Source organism: Arvicanthis niloticus, chromosome 16, assembly GCF_011762505.2.
Source record: "Arvicanthis niloticus isolate mArvNil1 chromosome 16, mArvNil1.pat.X, whole genome shotgun sequence".
NCBI lineage: Eukaryota > Metazoa > Chordata > Mammalia > Rodentia > Muridae > Arvicanthis > Arvicanthis niloticus.
Genome location: NC_047673.1, coordinates 69,760,981 through 69,784,507, shown reverse-complemented (window position 1 = coordinate 69,784,507; position 23,527 = coordinate 69,760,981). Strand labels below are relative to the sequence as shown.

General features: G+C 38.4%; 1 protein-coding gene across 20 annotated transcripts in view; it reads right to left on the bottom strand.

The window, feature by feature from the left end:
* Cdc42bpa (CDC42 binding protein kinase alpha) overlaps positions 1–23,527 on the bottom strand; it is a 217,834-nt gene that overhangs the window by 86,978 nt on the left and 107,329 nt on the right. For all 20 annotated transcript variants that reach the window (XM_076914596.1, XM_076914601.1, XM_076914598.1 and 17 more), the window contains 5 exons: positions 22,165–22,413; positions 19,578–19,657; positions 17,614–17,780; positions 12,231–12,353; positions 463–596 (listed from right to left, as the gene is read on the bottom strand). In XM_076914596.1, coding sequence (XP_076770711.1) covers positions 463–596; positions 12,231–12,353; positions 17,614–17,780; positions 19,578–19,657; positions 22,165–22,413 — 753 coding nt within the window. The remainder of the gene's footprint in view (positions 1–462; positions 597–12,230; positions 12,354–17,613; positions 17,781–19,577; positions 19,658–22,164; positions 22,414–23,527) is intronic.

Genomic DNA, 23,527 nt, shown 5'->3' with positions numbered 1-23,527 from the left:
ACACATATGCACACAGTTAAACATAAAATCAATCTTTAAAAAATGTTAAACTAGGGCTGGTGAGATGGCTAAGCAGTTAAGAGCACTGACTACTATTCAGAAGGTCATGAGTTCAAATCCCAGCAACTACACGGTGGCTCACAACCATCTGTAATGAGATCTGATGCCCTCATATAGGTATCTGAGGACATTGATAGTGAGCAGGCCTTGAGCGAGCAGGAGCCAGGGTGAGCAGAGACCAGAGAGAGCGGGGAGTGGGGGTTGGAGCAAGAGGGGCCAGAGCAAGAGGGAGAAGGAAAGGGAAAAAAAATTAAACTATCATTTTAGGTTAACATGAAAATTTCAACTCAAATTTTTATAGAAAAATATATATTGTCATTTATTAGGAATACTTCTAATATTCTAATTATAAAAGATGAAACATGTACAAACAGCTTTAAGGATTCATCCATATGTGCTTACCTTATTTAGTTCTTCTCTTTCCTGCTGCAAAGTTTTGATTTGTTTTTCAAAAGCTTTGATTTGCCTAAAAGCATCATCTAGCTCTCGTCTCACAGAATTAGCTTCTTCAAGTTGCTGTTCCAAATTGTTCACTTCTTTAAAAAACAAACAAACAAAACCCCACTTTAATTCAGACATACAGTCTAAGCAAATGAAAAGCAGAATATTGATATGCCTAGCAAGTAACAGCAGTATTTACCCAGAAAGAGCAGTTAATTTTTATTTTCCCCATCTTTTGGATTAAAATATTGGAAATTTCACTTCATTTGGGAAAATTATGTAAGACAAATTTAGCTCACTCTGAGTAAATTGCTAAAGACTAAGCAACTGGAAAATTACTACCAAATAAACGAATTTTTTTTTCTAAAAGCAAAATTATTATTAAGCAACTATTTCAAACTAACATATAAAATGGACACACAATTTATTAAATTCAAGACATACATTCAACTTGGATAAATTATATACAGTATTTTTAAATGGTCTATTCCAATGGTTCTATATCTCCATAACGCTGTGACTCTTTAATACAGTTCCTCATACCGTGTGACTACAACCATAAAGTTATTTTTGTTTCTACTTCATGACTATAATTTGGCTACTGTTATGAATCATAAAATGAATACTTTTAGAAATAGGGGTTTGCCAAAGGACTTGTGACCCATAGGTTAAAAACCACTGCACTAAGGCCTTCGCCTCACCAAACCTGTCCCACACAACTACCTAACTGCTGACCAAATAAATAATCCCAATTATTAAATTATAGTTTAAGTTGGAGAGACACTGAAAAGAAAATACATTAATCATTAATTGTAGTAAGAGAGTAATTTAAAACTTAAAATGCATTAAACTTTCCTGAGATAGAAATTTTTATGTATAAATGGAGACTCTCAGTTCTTAAACTACGGCTAAGTGAGGGGTAAACCTGGGTTCCAGATGCGGAGGGAAAGAAGGGACCAGACGTTGGTACAGCTGGTGGATGGATGGTCTAAGCAGAGCTAGTAACTCACAAGATAAAGACGATGGGAAACTGTATGACTAGACTTAGGGGTAGGGTAAGGGAAGAACACTAAACAGATAAAGAACCAGCCAAGGCTAGGCATGGTATGTAGCTGTGATCCCTGCAGCTGGGAATCTGAGGCAGGAGGAGCTTTAGTTCGAATTGAGTCTGGGCGACATGGTAAGTTTCAGTCCTGCCTGATACTCTGCATAAAATACAAACATAAATACACATATACACTCATCACCCTGACACACATCAAAAACCCAACCTAAGGCAAAGATGTAAAAAAACTAAAGCAATGAAATTCTCTGTAAGTACTTGGAGTTAAAAACAAGTATCTATAAATGTTGTTTTAAAGAATAAAATGGAATGGAGACTACAGAACTAATGTAACAGTTTAGGGAACAAAGCATCACTATTGCATTAAAACAAGTGTTCATACCTAAGAGTGCTCCTCTGTTGTAGAGGGGCATAAAACAGCTAAAGGAGACCGATAAACATTACGAACACCGCAAAAAGCTCTGAAGAGGACAAGAATATTCAATACAAAGAGGATTGGTCTCTCCAAAGTGCAGAATTCAACAAAGGGAAAAGAAGTCATGTTCAAATACATAATAAAAATTTACTTTATGTACTGAGAAAGTTACTGATACACAACTACAAGACAAACCATGATTGATAAAATAAATGGATAATGAGAAATGTGTGAAAGAAAGAAAAATGTGTGCATATATGAAAAAAGTAAATGATCTAAATAAGTAAAAAATTATGCCATGTTCATGGATGGCTAGACCCAATATTATTAGGTTATCAATTATCAAGCCAGGTGTGGTGGTGCAGAATTCAGAAGCCTGAGATAATAATGGTTAACCTTTCTCATAAAAGCGAAAGGTATCAATTATCCTCATGTTGATTAGAGTAATCACACTTGAAATTGGATACACAGCATATTGCCTAATAATCTCACTCCTAGGTAATAACTGAAAAGAAATGAATACTTATATTCACACATAAAAAAACTAAATATAACTTCTTAGAGCAGTGGTTCTCATCTTCCTAATGCTGTGACCCTTATGAGAGCCTCATGTTATGGTGACCCCAACCATAAAATTATTTTTGTTGTTACTTCATAACTGTAATTTTGCTACTGTAATGTACGCATCTGTGTTTTCTGATGGTGTTAGGTGAGCCCTGTGAAAGGGTCATCTCATGCCCTGTGGTGGTTTAAACCTGCTTGGCCCAGAGAATGGCACTATTAGGAGGTCTGGCCTTGTTGGAGTAGGTGTGGCCTTGTTGGAGGAAGTGTGTTACTGTTGGGGTGAGCAATGAGACCATCCTCCTAACCACATGAAAGCCAGTCATCTCTTAGCTGTCTTCCGAAACAGTAGTAGAGCTCTTAGCTCCTTCAGCATCATACCTGCCTAGACACTGCCATGCTTCCTGCCATAATGATAATGGACTGAACCACTAAACGTGTAAGCAAGCACCAATTAAATGTCCTTTGTAAGAGTTGCTTTGGTCATGGTGTCTCTTCACAGCAATGAAACCCTAACTAAACATAAGTTGGTACCAGGGACTGGGGTACTGCTGTGATAGGCCTGACCATGCTTTTGTTTGGAAGAATGTGGATCTGGGGACTTTGGATTTGGAAAGCCATGGAATGCTTTAAGTGGGCTTAATGGGCCAACCTCGTAGGAATATGGAAGATGGTGGTGCTGAGGGTGATTTGAACTGTGTAGGCCTGCTGACCCCAGAGGTTATAATAGAGAAAAATGTTAGTATGTGGTCTACAGACTGTTTTTGTGATATTTTGGTGAAGAAGATGGTGGCCTTTTGCCAGTGTTCAAAGAGTTCACCTGAGGCTAAGGTAAAGAGATTTAGGTTAGATTATCAAAGCAATTGCTTTGACAAAGGAAGTCTCAAAACAGTCTGATAAATTTTGTTGTTTGGCTATTAAAGTTCACTCTTATGAAGGGCATTTTAATTAAAAGGAGCAAGCTAAGAAAGAAAAAATACAAAATGTATGGTTCAAGTAATAAAGGGACATCAGGAAGCAAAACTGAGCTGAATGTTATGTTCAAGGAGAAAAAAAGATTAAGGGAGTATGGGGCAAGATTCTACCCAGCTAAACTTAGGCCCAGGCATGGTGGGTGACACACACCTTTAATCACAGGAGATTAAATTCAAGCAGATCTCTGAGTTCAAGGACAGCCTGGGACAGAACAAATTCTAGGTGAAGAAAAGCTTAAGTCCAGGCTTGGCAGACACCTTTCATCCCAGTATTCATGAGACAGAGCAATGCATATCTCTGAGTTCAAAGTCAATCTACAGAGCAAGTTCTAGGACTGTCAAGTTTAGACAGTGAGGAAGTTGGAAAACAGAAAGCTAGCAACAGAATAATGGGGGCCATGTTCCAGCCCCAGCAAGGAGCAGAATTCTGCAGCTTTGGCCATGTGGCTCTGGCTTTGGAGTCAAGAATAGAAGGGACTACTGGGACAACTGATGCTGGTTAGGTGGAGCTAAGAAATTAGTGGTGATTAAGAAGAGACCAGCATCACTGAGGTGAAATCTTCTGGGAAGTGTTTTCTGAGAGCACAAAGAAGCTGTTTCCCAGAGATAGACAAGGATATATCTTGTGCTGCAGCTGGACTTGGTAATGTGTAAAAATCGCCCAGGTGATAATGGTTTTGAAGACATGAAGGGGTCATAGAGAGCAGCTGAGGCTTGGCACTGTGAGAGGTCATGGAAGGCCTTTGGTGAAGGTGCAGCCTCAGTTGCAGCTGACAGCCCAGGACTAAAGGGGTCATGCAAAGGAGCTGAGGTTTGGCATCGTAAAGGTAGCCTATGAGAGGCTATTGGTGAAGCCTAGTTGCACCAGAAGACCCCAGGATATTCGAGATGCCATTACCATTGGATGACCACCAAGAACAGCAGCAGCAATGGAGTGGAGTCAACCAGAGTCAGAGTGCTACAGAGGGCAGAGCAGAGGTGATGCCAGCCAGTTAGAGGAACCGAAAAGATCATGTGTGGATCCCAGATATTAGAACAAGAAGCTGGGAAGTTGAAGTTGACTTGGAGACCCCAAAATGTAAGAGATGCAGAACCATGGGATACCTGCTGAGCAAAGCTGCTAAGAGTGGAACCAGCCCAAGAGAAGTAAGTTTGTTGCAGTCATCAATGTTGAAAGGAATTGGACATCAGACATGGAGATGCAGAGTCAGAAGTTTGATCAGTTGGTTTCCTGTCTTGCTTTGGGGATTACAGTTAAGTGATTGGATGAATCTTAGAAAAGACTTTGACCTTTGAACTTTTAACACTATTGTGACTGCTATAAACTATGGGGACGTTGGAAGTTGGACTAAATGTATTTTTTATTATGCTATGGCTAGGTATGGCCCCCACAGACTCACGTGTTTGAACAAGCCTATGGGGGCTAGGGAGTGGAATGTGGTGGTTTTTGAATACATTTGACTCAGGGAATGGTACTATCAGGAGGTGTGGCATTGTTGGAGTAGGCATGCCACTGTTGGGATGGATAATGAGACTCTCTTCATAACCACATGAGAGCCAGTCTGCTCCTAGCTGCTGTTGGAACAAGAGGTAGAATTCTCAGACCCTCCTGCACCATGTCTGCCTAGACACTGCCATGCTTTTCACCATGATGATAATGCTCTGAACCTCTGAACCTGTAAGCCAGCCCCAGTTAAATACTGTCCTTTATAAAAGCTGCCATGCTCATGATTTCTCTTCATAACAATGAAACTCTAACTAAGATGCCCCCTAAAAGGGTCACAACCCACAGGTTTAGAACCACTAGTCTACTCTAAGATGCCAGTAATTCAGGCTATTGGGTTTTCATAGGAGATACCTGTCATCATACTCCTTTTGGAGAAGGTCTCTTTAAGTATGCTATTGTGAAATGCTAACAACATGCTAAACATTTAAAGTCAGAAGAAATAAAGTATTTGGGGAGTCCAGTGCTTCACTGGAAGTGTATCTACCAACCCCACAAATACTAACATTTATTTATAAGTAAGGTAAAAATTTTCTGATTCTGGAGAGATGTCATTGGAATGGTTTTTTCTTTATCTAATATTGTAAAAAGCCTTTTTTTGCCTGCTTATTTGACCCATCTCTACATATGTAATTTAATTGCACTTTAAAAGAACTGATACATTGTTGCAGGAAATATTAAAAGAATGGCAAGTCCCCAAGCTCTGGGCACAAGCGGGCCACATGGCTCCAGCATGGTGTTCTCATCTCAGTAGACTCTCTGGCCTGGAGCTTGGGAGACATTTCCACCCTACTTGCCAAGTTCCCTTGGTGGGTCATTGCCACGCCAGCCCCATGCAATGACTGCCCACCTTGCAGTTAGCTATCACAATTCCCAGTAACCTGGTAAAATCAAAACTCTAGAAGCTTATAATTAATCAGCCAGATCTACATATCAAAAAATTCTCAACACACAAGATGCCCACACAATAAATTCAGTGCCAATTGATGATGGTACAAGCTGCCCACCTAGATTAGACAAGTTACCCCAATTATTCTAGCCCTATATGATATCTACCCATGGCTATTTAAAGTCACAATGAATCTGAATCATCCAGTTCGTCTCCATCTTGCTTTCTTCTCCTCTCCTTGTCTCCTCTGTCCCTCTTAGCTCCGCCTCCCTTTTCCCTGTCCAATGGCAGGCCTCCTGCTGTACTAATATTTAAATTAATTGGTCAGGAAAAACCTTGCCATAATACATTTTAATACAGAATTCACATCTAAATCAGTAAAGTCTTTTAATATTTTCAATATCTTATCAAAACACAGATATAAAACTCTTTATTCTATGAGGAAACAGATAATTAAGATACAGTATTTGAGAAGAACATATAAATTCTATTAGAGGGTCACCATGATAATCAAGATGTTTTGGAAATGGCAACCCACATCCAGTAATTTTTTTCCTCACTCCAGGTTCCACAATAGCATTTACCAGCACAGATGATTTTCTTCATCACTGTTGGTACATTAACTGAGCAGTCACCAGGGCTGGCCCTAGGTTAGTAAACATGGAGACACTATACAGGGTTTGGATGCTCAATACCAGGAGTTTAAAAAGTATATTATTCGTAATAAAATTTCACTTAAAAAACAAAACACCCTTTATATTTCATACAAAAGTATCAAAGGGGGTATAAATTTTTATTTTTTAACCTGTAGACACACAGCAAATACATATTTATTATTTATCTATATAGACATATAAATGTATACAGTATATATATATGTATATATATATATACATGTGTGTATATATAGATATATACTATTTGTATATCTGATATAGACTCTAGAAATACAGTAGGAAAACAAGTGTTGGTTCAGTCTTCTAAGAATTCAGAATGTAGTAAAAAGAGCAGATATTAACAAAATCCATGGTAATTTTTCTAGAAATTAGAAGATACTGTTATAGGGAAGTAGTATGAAGTCAGTCAGTCATTGGTAGGTGTCTTGTATGCACAGACCTTATTCAAGAAGCATCTAAGGAGCACTAGCAGAGTCTGGGGAGCTCCAGAGTGAGGGCTTGCACATTACCTCTGGCTCTGATGTAGAAGAAGGATGCCAAGTACCTTGAATCTAACAGTGAATGGGGGTGGGGTGGGGTATGGCTTCATTTTCAATTCTACCACCATGCCTCCAGGTCCCAATATAGCTCCTAAGATCCAGCAAATAATTTATGTATGTCTGAATAAATAACGTAACTCTGAATAACTCTGAATAAAGGATATCTACCTTGTCATATTTACCTTTCTTGTGTGGTGGAGAGTGCACAGAAATGTAACTGATGGAGGAAAAGTACATCCCTAAGTGAAATGGCTGTTCTACCTGCAAACAAGTGACTGAGGAGACAGAAATTGGGACTGCTCCAGTGACTTCCTTAAACTAGTTGTGTTGTTTTATTTGTGAGTTAAATACAATAAACTGAATTTATTTTAAAAATGTAAAAATACATTCATGTTAACAATGGAAATAAACAACCATATAGCTGATATAGGAAATGGTATAGAGATTATTTTGAAAAAAATTAAATAATATATGATACAGAAATTCACTACAAATCCAAGAACAAATCAAAACAAGAACCTAACCCAGAAGCTGTATGTTTGTATTCATAACTGCATTATTACTCATAGCCAAAGGGTAACAGCAAACCACATGTCCAATGACAGATGAAGGCAAAAGCAAAATCTGTTATATGAATATAATGAAACAGTACTAAGATTTTAGAAAGAAGCAATTTTTAACATACTCTACAACATGGATGACCCTTGAGAACATTGCACTAAGTTAAAGAAGCCAAACACAGAACACTGAAGACTGTGCACTTCTACAGTATGAAGCTTCTGGAAATGTCAGGATATGGAAGCAGAAGGCAGAGGCTTGAAGCAGCAGAAAAGGAGTTATTGTTTCATCCTTGTTCTGTTTTGAGATGATGTAAAGAGACAGTGATGACAGTTGTACAGGATGGGACAATACACTAAACACTGTTCAAATGATAAATTTTAATAGATGTATTTTTACCATACTTTAAAAAAAGAACAAAAGAAGAGAGGAAGGGGGAGAGAGAAGGAGGGATAGAGGAGAGAGAAAAGAAGGAGAGAGGGAGGGAAGAAGCAAAGGAGAGAGGAGGGAGGGACAAAGGAGAGGGAGAGAAGAAAGAAGAGAGGGAGAGAGAGGGAGGCAGAGAGGGAAGAAAGGAGAGAAGAAGGGGGAGGGAAGGAAAGAGGAAAATGTAAGGAGGGAGGGAGAAAGAAAGAAGGGAAGGAGGAAGGGGGAGGGACAGACAGATGGATAGACAGACAGGCATTGGATAAATGGAATGAGTACGGAAGTGAGGCAGTGAGTACCATATATCCAACATAACAAACTGCAAAGTAAGAACACTTCCAAAGCAAGAGGACTAACCCTTTCTCTGAACAGTGTTTTTACTCATTTTACTAATTTCACTCCACCACTGGGAAATGGTTTTTAAAATTCAAGTCAAGAGTAGTCTGACAAGCGTTAACTTTATGAAGGCAGTGGGAGAAAAGCACATGAAGGAACCCAGCAAGAGCTGGCAGTAACAAATATCCCAAGATAGAGTGATCCTCTCACACTACATAGAGAATGGGGGTTTGTTAGGCTTGCCTGTACCAACACAATAAAGACAGAAATCTTAGGAAATGGGTTTTGAAGAAGTAATGTTTCATTAATTCATCAACAAAAACTGGTTTGGGTTTTTAATGAGCCAAGTATAATCCTATAGGTACTTGGAACATACTAGTAAACAAAATGAAAAACATAAATGCATTTAAAGCTCTTGTTTTCAAAGAGCTTGTGCTCTTATGTTGAGGTGAGGAAAGACAATGTCAGCCACTAACATTTTAGTAATGAAACATTATGGATGAGTAGGGGGTTACAAAATACGTTTCAAGCAAATGAACAACTATACGCAGACAGAAAGACAGAAGACCCAAAGATGGCGGACAGGAAGAGAAGTGAAAGCAGAGAAGTGAAATGGAAGTGGATGAAGGATAGGCACTGATGGGATCTAAGGATCATTTGATATGGGTAGGATCGACATAACAAGGGAGGAGTTATGAGAAATGAAGCTGAAGAGACAAACACATGCATAGCAAAGAAGGACTTTCAAACAGCATTGAGAAATTCTTACTGTATCCTGAAGACAAGAAGAATCCCCTGAAGATACTGCCGCCATTCCATGAATAGCACCCTGTCTTTAAAAAGCTGACTCTGCTGACTTCTGTTTTTGAAGAAAGTTAATTGATATATTCCCCACCAAGAACAAATAAAAATCCTAGACCTTCTATTTAAAAACAAGTACATGGTCGATGAATAAGCAAGCCAGCAGGCAGTGGGATGTGGTGAGACAAGCTGGTGCACTAGGACCTGAGCAATAAAGACAGTGAGCTCCCAGGCTTTCTTTTCATGTATCCCAGAATTGGGCCTAAGAAGATGGCAACCCAGAGAAGCCAACAAGTATAAGGAAGCACAGCCCTCACCCCAAATCATGGTCTTTCTAGACAAAGGACCAAGAAAGGGCTGTTTGGTACCCTATTAGCGAGGGAGGAGAAGACAGCACTCTTAGGCAGCATCCGCGAAAAGGGCCTGCAGACAAAATGGAAGGCTACTTTCAAATGTTTCAGTGAGAACAGAAGCTGGATTTAAAAAGAAGAATAACGTTAAAAAACACAAGAGTCTGGAGCACTAAGGAAAATTTGTTAGAAGATGTTCAGCTTGGTATGAGATAGCCAAGTAGACCTGATAAAAGACATACAGGCTTGAAGAAGCAAGGCCAATGATGGCAGGACAGCTACCTAGTCTCCAGAAGACCTTTTTCCTTTGAGAAAAACATGCAAGACACCATTTGTTATTGTATATTCTTGCTTTTAATACATTGTATCTAACACAACTTATAATAGACTAGAAAGAAAGTGTTTGGCCTATTTCAGGAAAGAGACCTGTGATGGTTTGTATATGCTTGGCCCTATTAGGAAGTATGGCTTTGTTGGAGTATGTGTGTCGCTGTGGGCGTGGGCTTCACACGCTACCCTCACACTAGCTGCCTGGAAGTCTGTCTTCCACTAGCAACCTTCAGAATGGACTGAACCTCTGAACTTGTAAGCAAGCCCCAATTAAATGTTGTCATTTATAAGACTTGCCTCAGTCATAGTGTCTGTTCACAGCAGTAAAACTCTAAGACCCCAGACTATCCATTCCATAGATAAAAAGCTAACCAAGAACATTCTAGCTACTTTTTAGTGGCTCTAACAAAGAAAGCTTAATATAATGAACAGTTAGCAAGACACCTGCAAGGTCCAAAGGTAGTAATGGTGGCCTATAACTTAACAGCTAGCACTGAGTCAATGTTTATAACTAAGCCAGAATAAGAGATGGATAGAGGCAGGCTTCAGCTAATCCTGTGTTGGGGCAGGCAGCAACAGAACATGATCATCTCCCTGGTTGGTTCAGGGAAGACATGAACAGAGCAAGCGGGCCTTCTATTGGTTTAACCTTTGATGGTTCCAGGCAATTAACCAATCCCAAAAGAAATCACATCAGTCTCTGTCCAGTTTTTGCCACTGCCCTATAAAAAACCCTGAACAAAGGAAATTCAACCACTTTTTCTATCCTTAGATACTTTTCTCAACTCCACTTTCTCGCTTTTCTGGATAATGCTTACTTTAGATGGTCTCCACACTGTCTGTGCCCAAGAAGGACATAATCACCTTTTAAGCTCCATTGGTGTGAAACGACAAACTTTGGAGCCACTACTCAAAGTTGGTCTTTGATGGCCCTAAGTGTCTGATATCTTAGGTCTTTGTATCATGTTAAGTGGGCCAGGAAAGGGCCTGTGATTCTCCAAAATCCTGTATCACTAACAACAGAAAAAAATATTCTTAGAAAACTATTATATTTGACTTAAGCATCACAAAAACCCACATGACATGACAGTGCACATGTTTAATCCCAGCACTCAAGAGGCATTGACAGGCAGAGCTCTGCAGTCCATGCTGACCCCTGTCAACTATGGGGGCTGAATCTGAATTTTTAACCTGAGGCTATAATGAGAAGCCAAAGCATCATTAAAGACAAAGGTAGTATTTTAAAAAACAAACGGACAAATGACAACAACACATTAGAAACTAGAAAGGATAAAGAGATTCCCAGAGTGTAAGAACAAATTAGAAATTGACTTCTATTCCATCTGGCAATGACGAAATATCTGTGGGCCTATAAACACAATAATGACCAAGCACGCAAGACATCTCTAAGGGTGGAATGGTGTCACTCAAATCTTGGCAGCAGCCAATGGCTGTCTGGTTAGACATAAAGCCTGCTCAACAGGTGGGAAATCATGCCTGTCTCAACTATAAGTAACATAAACAGACAGAAAACCAACAAGACTATAGAAAAACCTCAAAAACATTCTCCACCAATAGGATCTAATCAATATTTACAAAGCAAATAATTTAGAATAATAGCAGGAATACACATTCATCACAAGTGCCCAGGGAACATAGCTTAAAACAACTGTATCTTAGGCATAAAACAACATCAATTCTAATAGAACAAAAATCATAAGGGGGTATTACAAAATTGATTAGAGAAATATAGAAGTTAATTCTGTAAACACTCAAAAAGCACTTCTCAACTCAAAGTCAAAGTAAAAAAATATAAAATATTTGAGCAAAAATGAAAATACAACATACTGAAATTCTGCAGGGCATGGCAAAATCAGTACTGAAAGAAAAATTTATAGTCCTCACTTCATGATGTGATACTTGTCTGTATATATTCTCTTGTCTGAAGCCATTCTCTTGTTTAAACCCATCTACCTCCCACTCATACACACAATTTTCCAGGCAAATCCTATCACAAAAATAAGTCTGTTAGTCATGTCTGTTCTCTCTAGGTGGGTGTGCCTTCTGTGTATTCTCTATGTATCGCCTTCGTCTGCTTTCACCAAAGCCCCTTCTTCTGTAAGACAACAGTGACTTACATATTTATCTCCTAGGTCAAACTATGAAACTAGAACTAATTTTTATTTGCCATTTCTCAGTGTCATATAACTCATAACCTGCAACATCAACAACACTCATTAGACAGTAGTGCATGAATACAACCATTTGAAAATCTACTAAATTAATGATGAACCGCAGAAAGTTACCTGCTACTTGTTTCCTTAGTTTTTCAATCTCTTCTTTCAGACTTTTAATTTCTAAATCTTTGTTTGCTGTTAGTGGACCATCAACAGTTGAATACTGTAGAGCCTGAACAGTCTGTGTTGACTCTGAAAATAAAACAAGAATTAAAGAATGAAAATCAGAGACTTGATTTAACTTTAGTAAGTGGTATCTGTCTAAAAAAAAATTATCCATTTTGTTTAGATTTTCCAATTTTGTGGAGTACTGGCTTTTGATTCTTTGAATTTCCTCATTGTTATTATGTCTCCCTTTTTATTTCTGATTTTGTTTATTTGGATACTGTCTCTGTCTTTTAGTTAATTTGGCTAAGGGTTTGTCTATCTTGTGGATTTCCTCAAAGAACTAGCTTTTGGTTCTGTTGATTCTTTGTGTTGTTTTCTTTGTTTCTAATTGACTGATTTCAGCCCTAATTTTGATTATTTCCTGCTGTCTAATCCTCTTGGGTGAATTTTCTTCTTCTTTTCCCTTTAGAGCTTTCAGTTATGCTTTTAAATTGCTGGTATATGAACTCTAATTTCTTTATGGAGGCACTTGGTGCTACAAACTTTCCTCTTATCACTGCCTCCATTGTGTCCCCAAAGTTTTCATTTGTAATAAAATGGAACAAGAATGGCTATTGATCCTTTTGTAAAAATAAAAATATACTAAATATTTTTGAAATATAAAACTAAGACCTTAAAGAATCTTGTTAGTACAACCATTATGATACAGTGAAAGCAAAGACCAAGTAAAATGAACAACAGAGTCATTGTGAGATGAAAGGCTGTCTTAGTGGTCTAACCTAGAACTTTGCCCAAGTTGAAGCTTGACCTAAATTGAGGAATATTTTTAACATTTGTTTGTTTCTTTGGGGGTGTTATACATGTGGGTGCACATGGCATGACACTCATGTAGAGGATGTTTGGGTGTTATACATGTGGGTGCACATGTCATGCACTCATGTAGAGAATGTAAGGGTGTTATACATGTGGGTGCACATGCCATGATACTCATGTAGAGAATGTGTGGATGTTATATGTGTGGGTGCACATGTCATGCACTCATGTAGAGAATGTGTGGGTGTTATACGTGTGGGTGCACATGCCATGCACTCATGTAGAGAATGTGTGGGTGTTATACGTGTGGGTGCACATGCCATGCACTCATGTAGAGGACAGAGGACAGTCTGCAACAGTCAGTTCTCTATTTCTTCCATATGAATTCCAATGATGACACTTGAGTCCTCAGACCAGGCAACAGGTGTCATTTCCCACTAGCCCATCTTTCTAGCCCCTAAAATTGAGTACTAGGCTGAAAAAAGACAAAAAACAAAACCAGAATCCAAAGCTTCTAGACAATGTGAGGTAGGGATTAGTACTATTCAGAGAATACACTCTTATTCTACTAATAAATCTGTTGTAATTGCATCAAATTAAGAATAGTCTCCTCAGCAAGATACTTACGTGAGTTGAAGGAATAAGAGAAAGAGGCTGAAGAATGTAGGAGGAGCTAAGGTGGGAGGAGTAAGGAGAGGAAGAAGAAAGGGAAGAGGAGGAGCTAGGGAGAGCAGAGATGTAGGAGCAATGGAGAACCACACATGTATGGAGAGCAGTCTCGGGTATCCTTTTATTCAGGTTAGCTAATTGGGAAACAACTTTTGTTGTATGGGCATATTGTTATTGTGCATTACCAAACATATAAAGCCTTTGATTAATATTTAGGCGTTAGAGTCTCATTTTCTTACTGGGCCCACATGGATGGTGAGATGGTCTGGGCAATACCCAGCCTTTCAGAGACAGCGTGGAAGATTGGCAGAGCCACCTTCCATTCTGGCTTCTTGTGGGTGGCAGGGCTGGTGTTTCTGGCTGGCCGTTTCTAGCTGCAGTGCGCACGTGGCCTCTGGCCACTGAACATGGCAGCTGAGCTAGGCAGAGCCACTGCAGCTTAGTCAGCTTTACCAGCAACCGCTTTTAAAATATTTACTTTAACAAAGGTTTATCTTGACCTCTTTCCCGAAGGAAAAATATAACCACAAAACTGAAAATCACACCCATCTTCCTTCCCTATTTTGCCAAGTAGGAAATGAACCCAGAATTCCCGTGGGGCCCACATTAGGCAGAACCCAAGTTTCCTGTGAGGCAATATAAATTTATATCATTTAAACACACCTGATTTACACTATCTTTCTGTTCGGCCCTCTGCCTAGAACAGTTTTTTATTTGTACCATCTATCTGTTTGGCTCTGTACTTCAGAGCAGGTTTCACTTATACACTGTACTCTCTACTCTAGAGCCAGTGACAATTTTTCCTATCTAAGTTCCAAACTGCAGGTGATAATCCTCACATGATTCAGACAAATCTGTTTATAAATCTTTCCTAAAAACAAATAATCCCTATATTTTAACTTTATACTTAAATCAGTAACTGCTCCTCAATGGAGGCTTATTTGGCTCTCTTGGCTCAGAGCAGCCTACAATTTCTCTCAGCAGAGGACCTGCCTGCCAGCAGTCTCTTTATTCACAGTTCCCGTGCTGGAGTCATGTGACTCCTACCAGCACCATTCACTCGCTCACTTTCTTTAAAAAAAAAAATACAATTTTTACTCTCAGGTAAATAGACTTAAATTTCTAGTGAATTCGTGCCTGAAGTTGGTGAGCCACTTTTTTGTAGTAAATATTTAAAAACGCCACCTGTCAAGCCAACTATCAAGCTATCGTTGAGAATTGTATATTGCAGAATACATAGCCTTGGTATATCTACTCGTCAAGCAAGCTGAGCAGACCTGCTCAAACCTCTGATGTCCTGGAATTCTAGCTGGATACAGTGAAGACACAGACATCAGAGACTTATTAATTTACCATCCCCCTACCCTTCTTCTAATATGTCAATGCCCAAAATTCAGCTTGAAGAAGTTAATGAAGAGTCGGCGCCCCTATTCCCTGGGCTTGGGGACTGAGGTGGTTAATATTAGGCTGTCTTTCTAGGCAAAAGTAGTGGTTTTATTGGAACACGGCATAATAGTTAGAATTGATTACTTAGCCATAACCTATTTCATAGAAATTTGTATAACTGTTATTAAGCTGAAGTTATAATTTCTTAAATGGTACAAAATTTACTTTGATTTCAAATTTAAGGTTTTCATTGGTATGAGTTTCTTATTGATATAAAAGTGAGATTAATATTGCTACTCTCATAGGCACTGTGCCTATATAACACATTTAGGAATATAAGGCTTAGAACCAGTCCTTCTTTAACCTTTTTAACTGATTTGAGATGGTTAGCCTGTGAGTTAAGGGCCTATAGCAAGTGAATGGCTCTGAGTTTATTGTTAGGGTGTTTTCTATATTTTATTTAGAAATAACTGAGAGGAGTTAACAGACAACAGTCCAGAATGCCTTATATAGATAGTTTTCAAAATGTCAGAAATCCACAGAATTGATGTTACAAACATTTCTGTATTAATGTTCATTTTGATTAGAGACTTGTCTGTTCCTGACAGCTTCCTGTCTTGGATTCTAAGAAGAAATTGAGCATCTTTGGAGTTACTCTAGTTGTGGTGAGACAGCCACTAGGCAAAAATTGCCTCTTTTCATCTACAGATAAATTACTGTCCAGAAAAGGACACACTTGCAGAATAGTCGATTGATTATGTCTGCCAAGACAGAGTAATCAGCCCTTAATAATTCTGCATCACTAGGTCTGTCATATGATCTTGGGCCAGAAGGCTGAAGATCAGATGCTCCAACATTTTGAAGTATAGGGACTGTCCAGGTTTTCAGCGGTCTCTATAAATTGGCTAAGTTTTAGAAGCTATGCTTTGTGCTTCCCATAATTTCAGTTAATTCAGTCATTCTGGATTTCTGATGGGGTTGAAGACTTATATAGTCTCATAGCCAATCCTGGCTATTTACTTTGAGAGAAAAGATTTGAGTGGATGGTTTTCAGCTGACATTCATTCTAAAGCCAAGAAAAAAGCCAGGTTCAGAACTAAGTCTTTTAGTTAAGAGAGATGACAGAGGTTCTGTTTAGTCAACAAAATGATAGACTGGATATTAGTTCTATCTTGTACTTTACTGATACAAATTGGTATAGTTATGCTCTAATTGTATTTTGAGAGAAAGTTTTTTTTTAATTTTTAACAGGACAGGTGATATGTAGGAGGAGCTAAGGAGGGAGGAGTAAGGAGAAGAAGAGGAGGGGTAAGGGAGGAGGAGGAGAAGGAAGAGGAGGAGCTAAGGGGAGATGGAGAATGAGAGAGGGGGACATGGAGGCTGATGTTCACTTGTCTGTAGCAGTCAAAGGTAGTTGGTATATCTTGCAGAGACAGCATGGAAGATTGGCAGAGCCATCTCCCACACTGGTGTCTCATGGGTGGCAGGGCTGGTGTTTCTGGCTGGTCATTTCTAGCTGCAGCATGCATGTGCTTTCTGGCCACACAACATGGCAGCTGAGCTAGGCAGAGACCCCGCAGCTTAGATAGTCGGCTTGACCGGTGGCAATTTTTAAAATATTTACTACAACAGAAGAACTGAACTAGTCTCCCATAGTTACAAGTAAAAGAGAAATAGACTCTACCAGGCTTTCCTAGTCCTCCCTTCTCTTCTGACATTAAAGGTAGACTGACTAATAAAAATTGCAATCCAGCCTTGTTCAGGCTCAATTGATGATTGGATAAAGAATAGAAAAACATTTTCTGGAACAAAAATAATATTAACTCAACTGTCTCTTATTTTCACTCATATTGGCCATATAGTAAAAGTAACAAAGGCATTTGGAAAGCAGGAGAACATGACCAATAAAGGAAGAGAAAACAGAGGCAGAGCAAACTCCCCATATAGACACAGAGACCAACGGACACTCTAAATGAGAAACACAATACACACACAAGAAAGGGACATACAAAGTCATCCTTACACAGAGACAGCTAATGACTCAGAAGGAAAGCAGAGATGGAGAAAGCCAGAGAAATACCACTGATCAGAGTGAGAAAGGATCAGGTAAGAACAGTCCGGTGTTGACTAAGGGGTCCTATGAAACTGAGTAGACTAGGGAAAGTTCAAAAATCACTGAAGTGTTATGTCAGGTTGAGAGGGGCCCATTTTGCCCCTGACAGTTCCATTCTCCTGTCCTTAGAGGTATTCCATTCCATACATTTGCATGAACATATCCATACATATAGAAATCACATCACTGTGTTTACCACTGTGTGATTTTTACATAAATGGCATTATACTCTGTTCTGCATATATTTCTACAACTTTACGTTTTACCATTTATAAGAAGATCCATTCTGAAATGAAACTCTTTGTAATGCAGCCCAGAATGCTGTAAGTTCAATTCTAACAAAGAAAACATTAAAATATTTACCTTGAAGTTTTCTAGTAAGTTCAAGCTTTTCCTGTTCCAGCCGTTTAATTCTTCTTTCATAAGCTTCAGTTGCTAAATTATTATCTAGAGTCCTCTGGACATTAACATCAAGATCCAGTGAGGTGGGACCTGCTGTGACTCTTAAACAGCTCCGATCCGAAAGAACACTGAGTGAAAAAAAAAATGTAGGTTCGTATTGCAATAAAGTTTGAGAATTGTAAACTTCTTTATACAAGAGATAGATGTGAATATCTATAGTAAAACATCTAGAATCCCACAGAATGAATATAAACTTTTTCTGCAAATTACCATAAGTTATTTGTAGAAGTATTATTAAATAAAAACTTATATCACCAAATTATCTCTCTAAAACTCCATAAATTATAAAATGAAGTTTACTAGTTTAAAACAATCTGACAAGTTTACTGAAACAGTAGTCAAAACCATCAGTATGTGTCCATTAATAGAATTTGAAATTCAAAACTTTAAGATGAGTTGCTTTCCTGACTGCATAATAAAGATAGTTCAGATGATGGACATCCATCAGTGAGTCACCTCTAGACAAAGTACTATAAACAACTAATAATGGCTGAGAGACAGAGAACTAACTAGTCCTTCTGAGAGATGAGCTGCCTAATTGTTGATCTAATACCAGGTAGTCAGCTTGAACCACATGCACACAAGCAACAGTGAATAAACTCAGAAAGGGGTGTGTGTGTGTGTGTGTTGTGGGTGTGTGTGTGTGTTGTGTGTGTGTGTGTGTGTGTGTGCGTTTGTGTGTGTAAAACAGTAATAATCAAGAAAAAAGAGGTCATTAATTTGAGGGGGAGTGGGGGAAGTGGACATGAGAAGGATTGGAAAAAAGGGAAGGAGAGGGGAGAGGAGGGCAGAGCATAATGATGTAATTGTATTTAAATTTTTAAAATTAATAAATAGATAAAATTCTTGCCAATAGTTTAAATTTTAGCATCAGGGACAGAAATAAAAGTACATAAAATATTCACACATTAGAAAGCATTAGCTTCTAAAGAGAAAATGTGAAACAGGGAAAAGAGAAAAGTCCTAAGAGGGAGAAGATAGAAATTTAGACGAGTAATTAAAACAGTTGTGCTTGTACAATAGTCAAGGTAATGTAGGATGAAGAGCACTGAAGGAACAAAAGCCTGAGCATCCCAAGACACAAGCCTTAGTGGAGGCCTGTGTAAATGCAATGTGGCAAACAGCTGGGAGGGCCACTGGAAGGGCATGGAGAAAAGACGGAAAATAGTGGCAGGGACGTGCAGCTTTGTGTACAGCTGGTGCCAATCTTCAAGGATGAAGAAGCAAAACCATCAGCTGAGGATGAGGGTGACCACAGGTTGCAAGGTAAGAATGAAGTGTGAAGTGGTTACTTTGGTATATACAGGGCAGAACAAACCAGGGTGATTCTGTATATATGTCCTATGGTAGATGGTATTTAAACCTCTGAATCTCACTCAACTTAAAGTTAGCCTGGTTGTTAAGAACCATCTGTTTGTTCCAGCACTTTGAACTGCTTAGATTTTTAAAAAGAATATTCACTCAACAAGGAAAATCCAGCAGCTGAGAGACTGACATGGCACACAGGAAGTGATTGTTGTGATTCTTATGTGACTAGGAAGGGAGAACCAGAGGACAGAAACAGTGAAATGCAGAGAGTGATGTGAACAACAGTACGTGACAGAAGAGAAGATTCTTTATGTGCCTTGGTCTGGCTCTCGCCCTATTCCTAACAGATTCAACTTTTGAACCGTATGTCCTTGTCTTTTCCCTCCAGACAGTTGGTTCTTAAGTAGTTTGTTCTATTGATAATACCAAAATAGGTTTATCACTGATTTTTCATATTCAAATTCAGCGCTGACGGAACTACAACCACATATACTATTTCCAAGCTTCAATTTACTTTTAAATAAATAACCCAATTTAGATTGACTTTTGAAACTTACCAGCTACTAGTATATGTAAAACCAACAAATGGCAGATGATGGCCAGAAAATGCAGTGTGTGTTGGTGGAGGCATTGTTTCCTAGGAGAAAATAAGAAGAATACCAATCTAGTAAGCAATCTATTGTTATGACCCTGTTAACTTTAACTGTCAATGGGGATGGGTCTGGTAAACACGTACAAGGGTACAAAATGCGGACTGTGAACACTGCCGCTACAAGCCTCGAATAAACAATGTGAGCTAAAGCCCAATTAAGAATGAAATTATAGACATTATTTGTGTATCTTATATCTGAAAATTTGTCTAACTTTTTTTTTTTGAGAGACACGGCCTCACTATGTAGCCCAGATCTTCCTATGTCAGCCTCTCCAGTGCTGAAATTAGACGCATGTTTCAGCGCACACAGTTTAAAAGCTAAATTTATTTGGAAAATTGGTTTTGTAGACCTTCAGTGGTCCCTGAAGATGTGTGTAGAGAAGAGAGGATGAGCACGTCCTTTGCTCCTCGGGCTGAGACTTAAAACAGGGTGCTCCTCTTCTCTCACACTGAAAGCAAATACCCTTGGCATAAAAACACTTTTATGATAGTATCTCTGTATAAAATAGCTCCCAGAAGTGCTGCATGATAACTGCTTTTTTTTTTTTTTTTTTTTTTTTTTAAATTCCAAGACAGAATCCTGCTGTATGTAGCCCAAGCTAGCCATGAATTCATGATCCTTTCCCATCATACTTCCAAGGGATAGTATTACAGGTGTGTGAAACCACTGGCTGCCTCCCAATGGTGCACAGTAAAAGGTAATCATGTGCCTTTACAGAGAAAACACGTGTTAGATAGACTCTGTTTAGGAGTTGCTATAACGCTCGTATAGTCATGAGTTTAATGTTAAGGAATTATAGGTATTAGGCGCCAACTCCTAGCAGAAAGCGGCTATCATCTTTGCAGCCATCTTATTTACAAGTTGATACTTTCCACCCTTTTGGTTTTCTAGCATGGTATTTTTGCAAGCAGCCCGTAACAGCTGAGCACACTCTGATACCATCTTGTTTTTCTCAGACATATCCTGGACTTGCTGCTTAGTGCCCCAAGCTGCAAGGCACTCATGGTTAAGTGTCTCCAGCTGCACTCCCCTGCTTGTGCTTATATACCCATAATGCCTTTCAATAAACAAGACTTGATCAGACACCCTGTCTTGTCTCCATTCTTCATGTCTCTTGCCCCTCCATCCCCACTCTTCCTTACAGACCCCATTGACTGACCCGCAGGCCAGGTCACATAGGTATATATTATTATATAAAGTGTCTGTAAATAGAAGTACATATAAAAAGATTTTATATTCAGTTGTTGAGAATGTAACCAGAAGCTAACTTTCTGTTTCAAGTCCTGAGATTATAATTACATTTCTCCCTTTCCTTTTCTTTGCTCCCTCCAATCCCTCCCATATACCCCGCCACACACCCCTTCAAATTCAGTAACCTTGTATTTCCACACAGCAGTGGTCAATGTCAACTAACTTGGTGTTCACCATAACTTTATAAAATATAACTACTGTGAATAATTAAAATCAACTGTATGTTCACTTAACTTGGAATGACTCAGAATTTCTGTCAAAAGTGACTAAGATTTTAAACAATGGTGAGGAAGCCCCATCTAATTATTTCTTGTGATGCTTAAATAGTTTAACAGCTTCCTATTAATCTTGAACATAGTACTTAACAGTAAAAGGTAATATAAAATTAATATAAAGTTAAGTATTGAACTAAAACCAAGATATAAATTACTAAATAACAGCTAAAAATAAAACTAGAAAAAATCCAAAATTTTAGCTTTATACACTTAAATTTTAATCTATGTAACCCAGTGATTGAGAGCAGAATTGATACAATACACTGGCCCTGATACAGTCCACAAGCTAAAGGCAAGTGACTGTTTGACTCAAGCTACTTGCTCTGCCATTTGCCTGAGGCAGAGACATAACCTCAGGTAAGGAAGGCTATGAACTGACCTTCCACACTCATTCCTACCAAGTTGATATTTTAGTGGCAACAGTGTGGGTGATGGGTTAGAGCTTTCCCATCAAGTTTGCCCCATCTAGCAGCAAGGTGTCGGGTTTTTTGCTCTATGTCATGTGATATAGAGAGGTAGCGGGTGAGGTGTGCATGGTTTCAAAATAGCTCAGTAGTTTTTCATGAATAAATGCTTCTTTACTTCCTTTTGGTTATATCAAGCTCTAAAATGTTTTTGCTTATTTGTTTTCAATTTTAAGGCTGGTTTTAGGGAAAGGTTTGTCATCTTCACTTTGAAATCATGGAATATACTTTTTAAAGCATCCAATCTTGTCTTCTTAGAAAACCTACATTTATCTAAGGAACAGATCTTGAATTTAGCTTTTGGTCATGGGTGACTATGTTGAATTCACTTAAGTCTTAATTTTTTGATACATGACAGAATAAAGCACTGGAAGTCATAAATACCATGTGACTGATAAAAGAAAAATAATCCTGGCATTGGACTAATAAATAAAAATGTTACTTTATAACCATACTTAAAAGAACCAACAGAACAGGCTATCTTCATAATGTCATACTCACAGAATTTTTTAAACAGTCGTCATCCACATCAAAATTTGATGTATCTGTTGGGCTACTAACTTCTGGAATGTAAGGTGCTTCACAGTTTCGAATATTATCCCAATCAATTCCACTGAAAAACGGATGTTTCTTAAAGTCTTCTATTCCATTCTGGCCAAGTCGATGCTCTCTGCTACAAATGAGTCTTCGAATAAGATCTTTAGCGTTTTCTGACACGTCAGTCACTTGGGTCGGAAACTGAAACCTCTCCTACACAGACAATGATATAAGGTGTGTAAATACAAACCAGCAGTTATCTTACAGAATGTGGTAGACTTATTTAAATGCATTTCCTTCTGAAAGTGTCTAGTAAGTGACGACACAGCAGATGATACTGTAGGGAGACACAGGGATGATGGATGTAAATCCTTTTCCTAAGGGAATCTTAAATTCTCTAAGTTACTTCATGACAGATGAACTACAGAAAGAGAAGGTTAGATGCTATATAGCAGTGGTTCTCAACCTGGGGTTGCAATCCCTTTAGGGAATCACATATCAGATACCCTGCATATCAGATATTTACATTAAAATTCATAACAGTAGTAAAATTGTAGTTATGAAGTACCAACAAAATAATTTTATGGCTGGGAGTCACCACAACATGAGGGACTGTATTAAAGGGTTGCAGTATGAGAAAAGTCAAAACCCACTGCTCTAGAATGTTAAGCTGCTTTTAAAATCAGGTGGATCTGATTACAAGTAGCAGAATTTAACTCAGTAGTTCCTAATTACTGATTACTGATAATGTTCAGATACAATATAAAACAACAGATAATTATTAAACAATTGAAAATTTAACATGTATCTGGCATTATTCAAAGTGATTTACTTATTTAACCCATTTGATCCTCTTAATCACACTGGGTGCAAACTGCTAGTATGACAGTCTTGTAGAGGAGGACACTGAGAGAGTCATTTTCACAATGTTATACAGCTAACGACAGGAAAGAGACCTGAAGTGAAGTCTCTCTCTAGGCCTGTGATGTTCAGCAGCACAGTACACTGAAGTGACATCCTTCTGAATGGTGCACATGCCATTTATACACTGCAAACTTCTCCCTAGCTTTCAGCGCTTTATAACTACTTACTGCACTATACTGCAACTATAGTTACAGCTCAGAAGAAACAAAGTCTCTAAAATTGATTTATATGTAGAAAAAAACTAATCATGTTTGCATCAACAGAACCAATTAAAAGTAACAGGTTATCCTATTCTGGGGACATTCAGATTCATAATGAGAACATTTGTAACTGTTCACAATTTCTGAAACTGGACAGTTATTCTTCTTTCGTACTGTTTATTTTGTTTTATTTAGTTCTATAT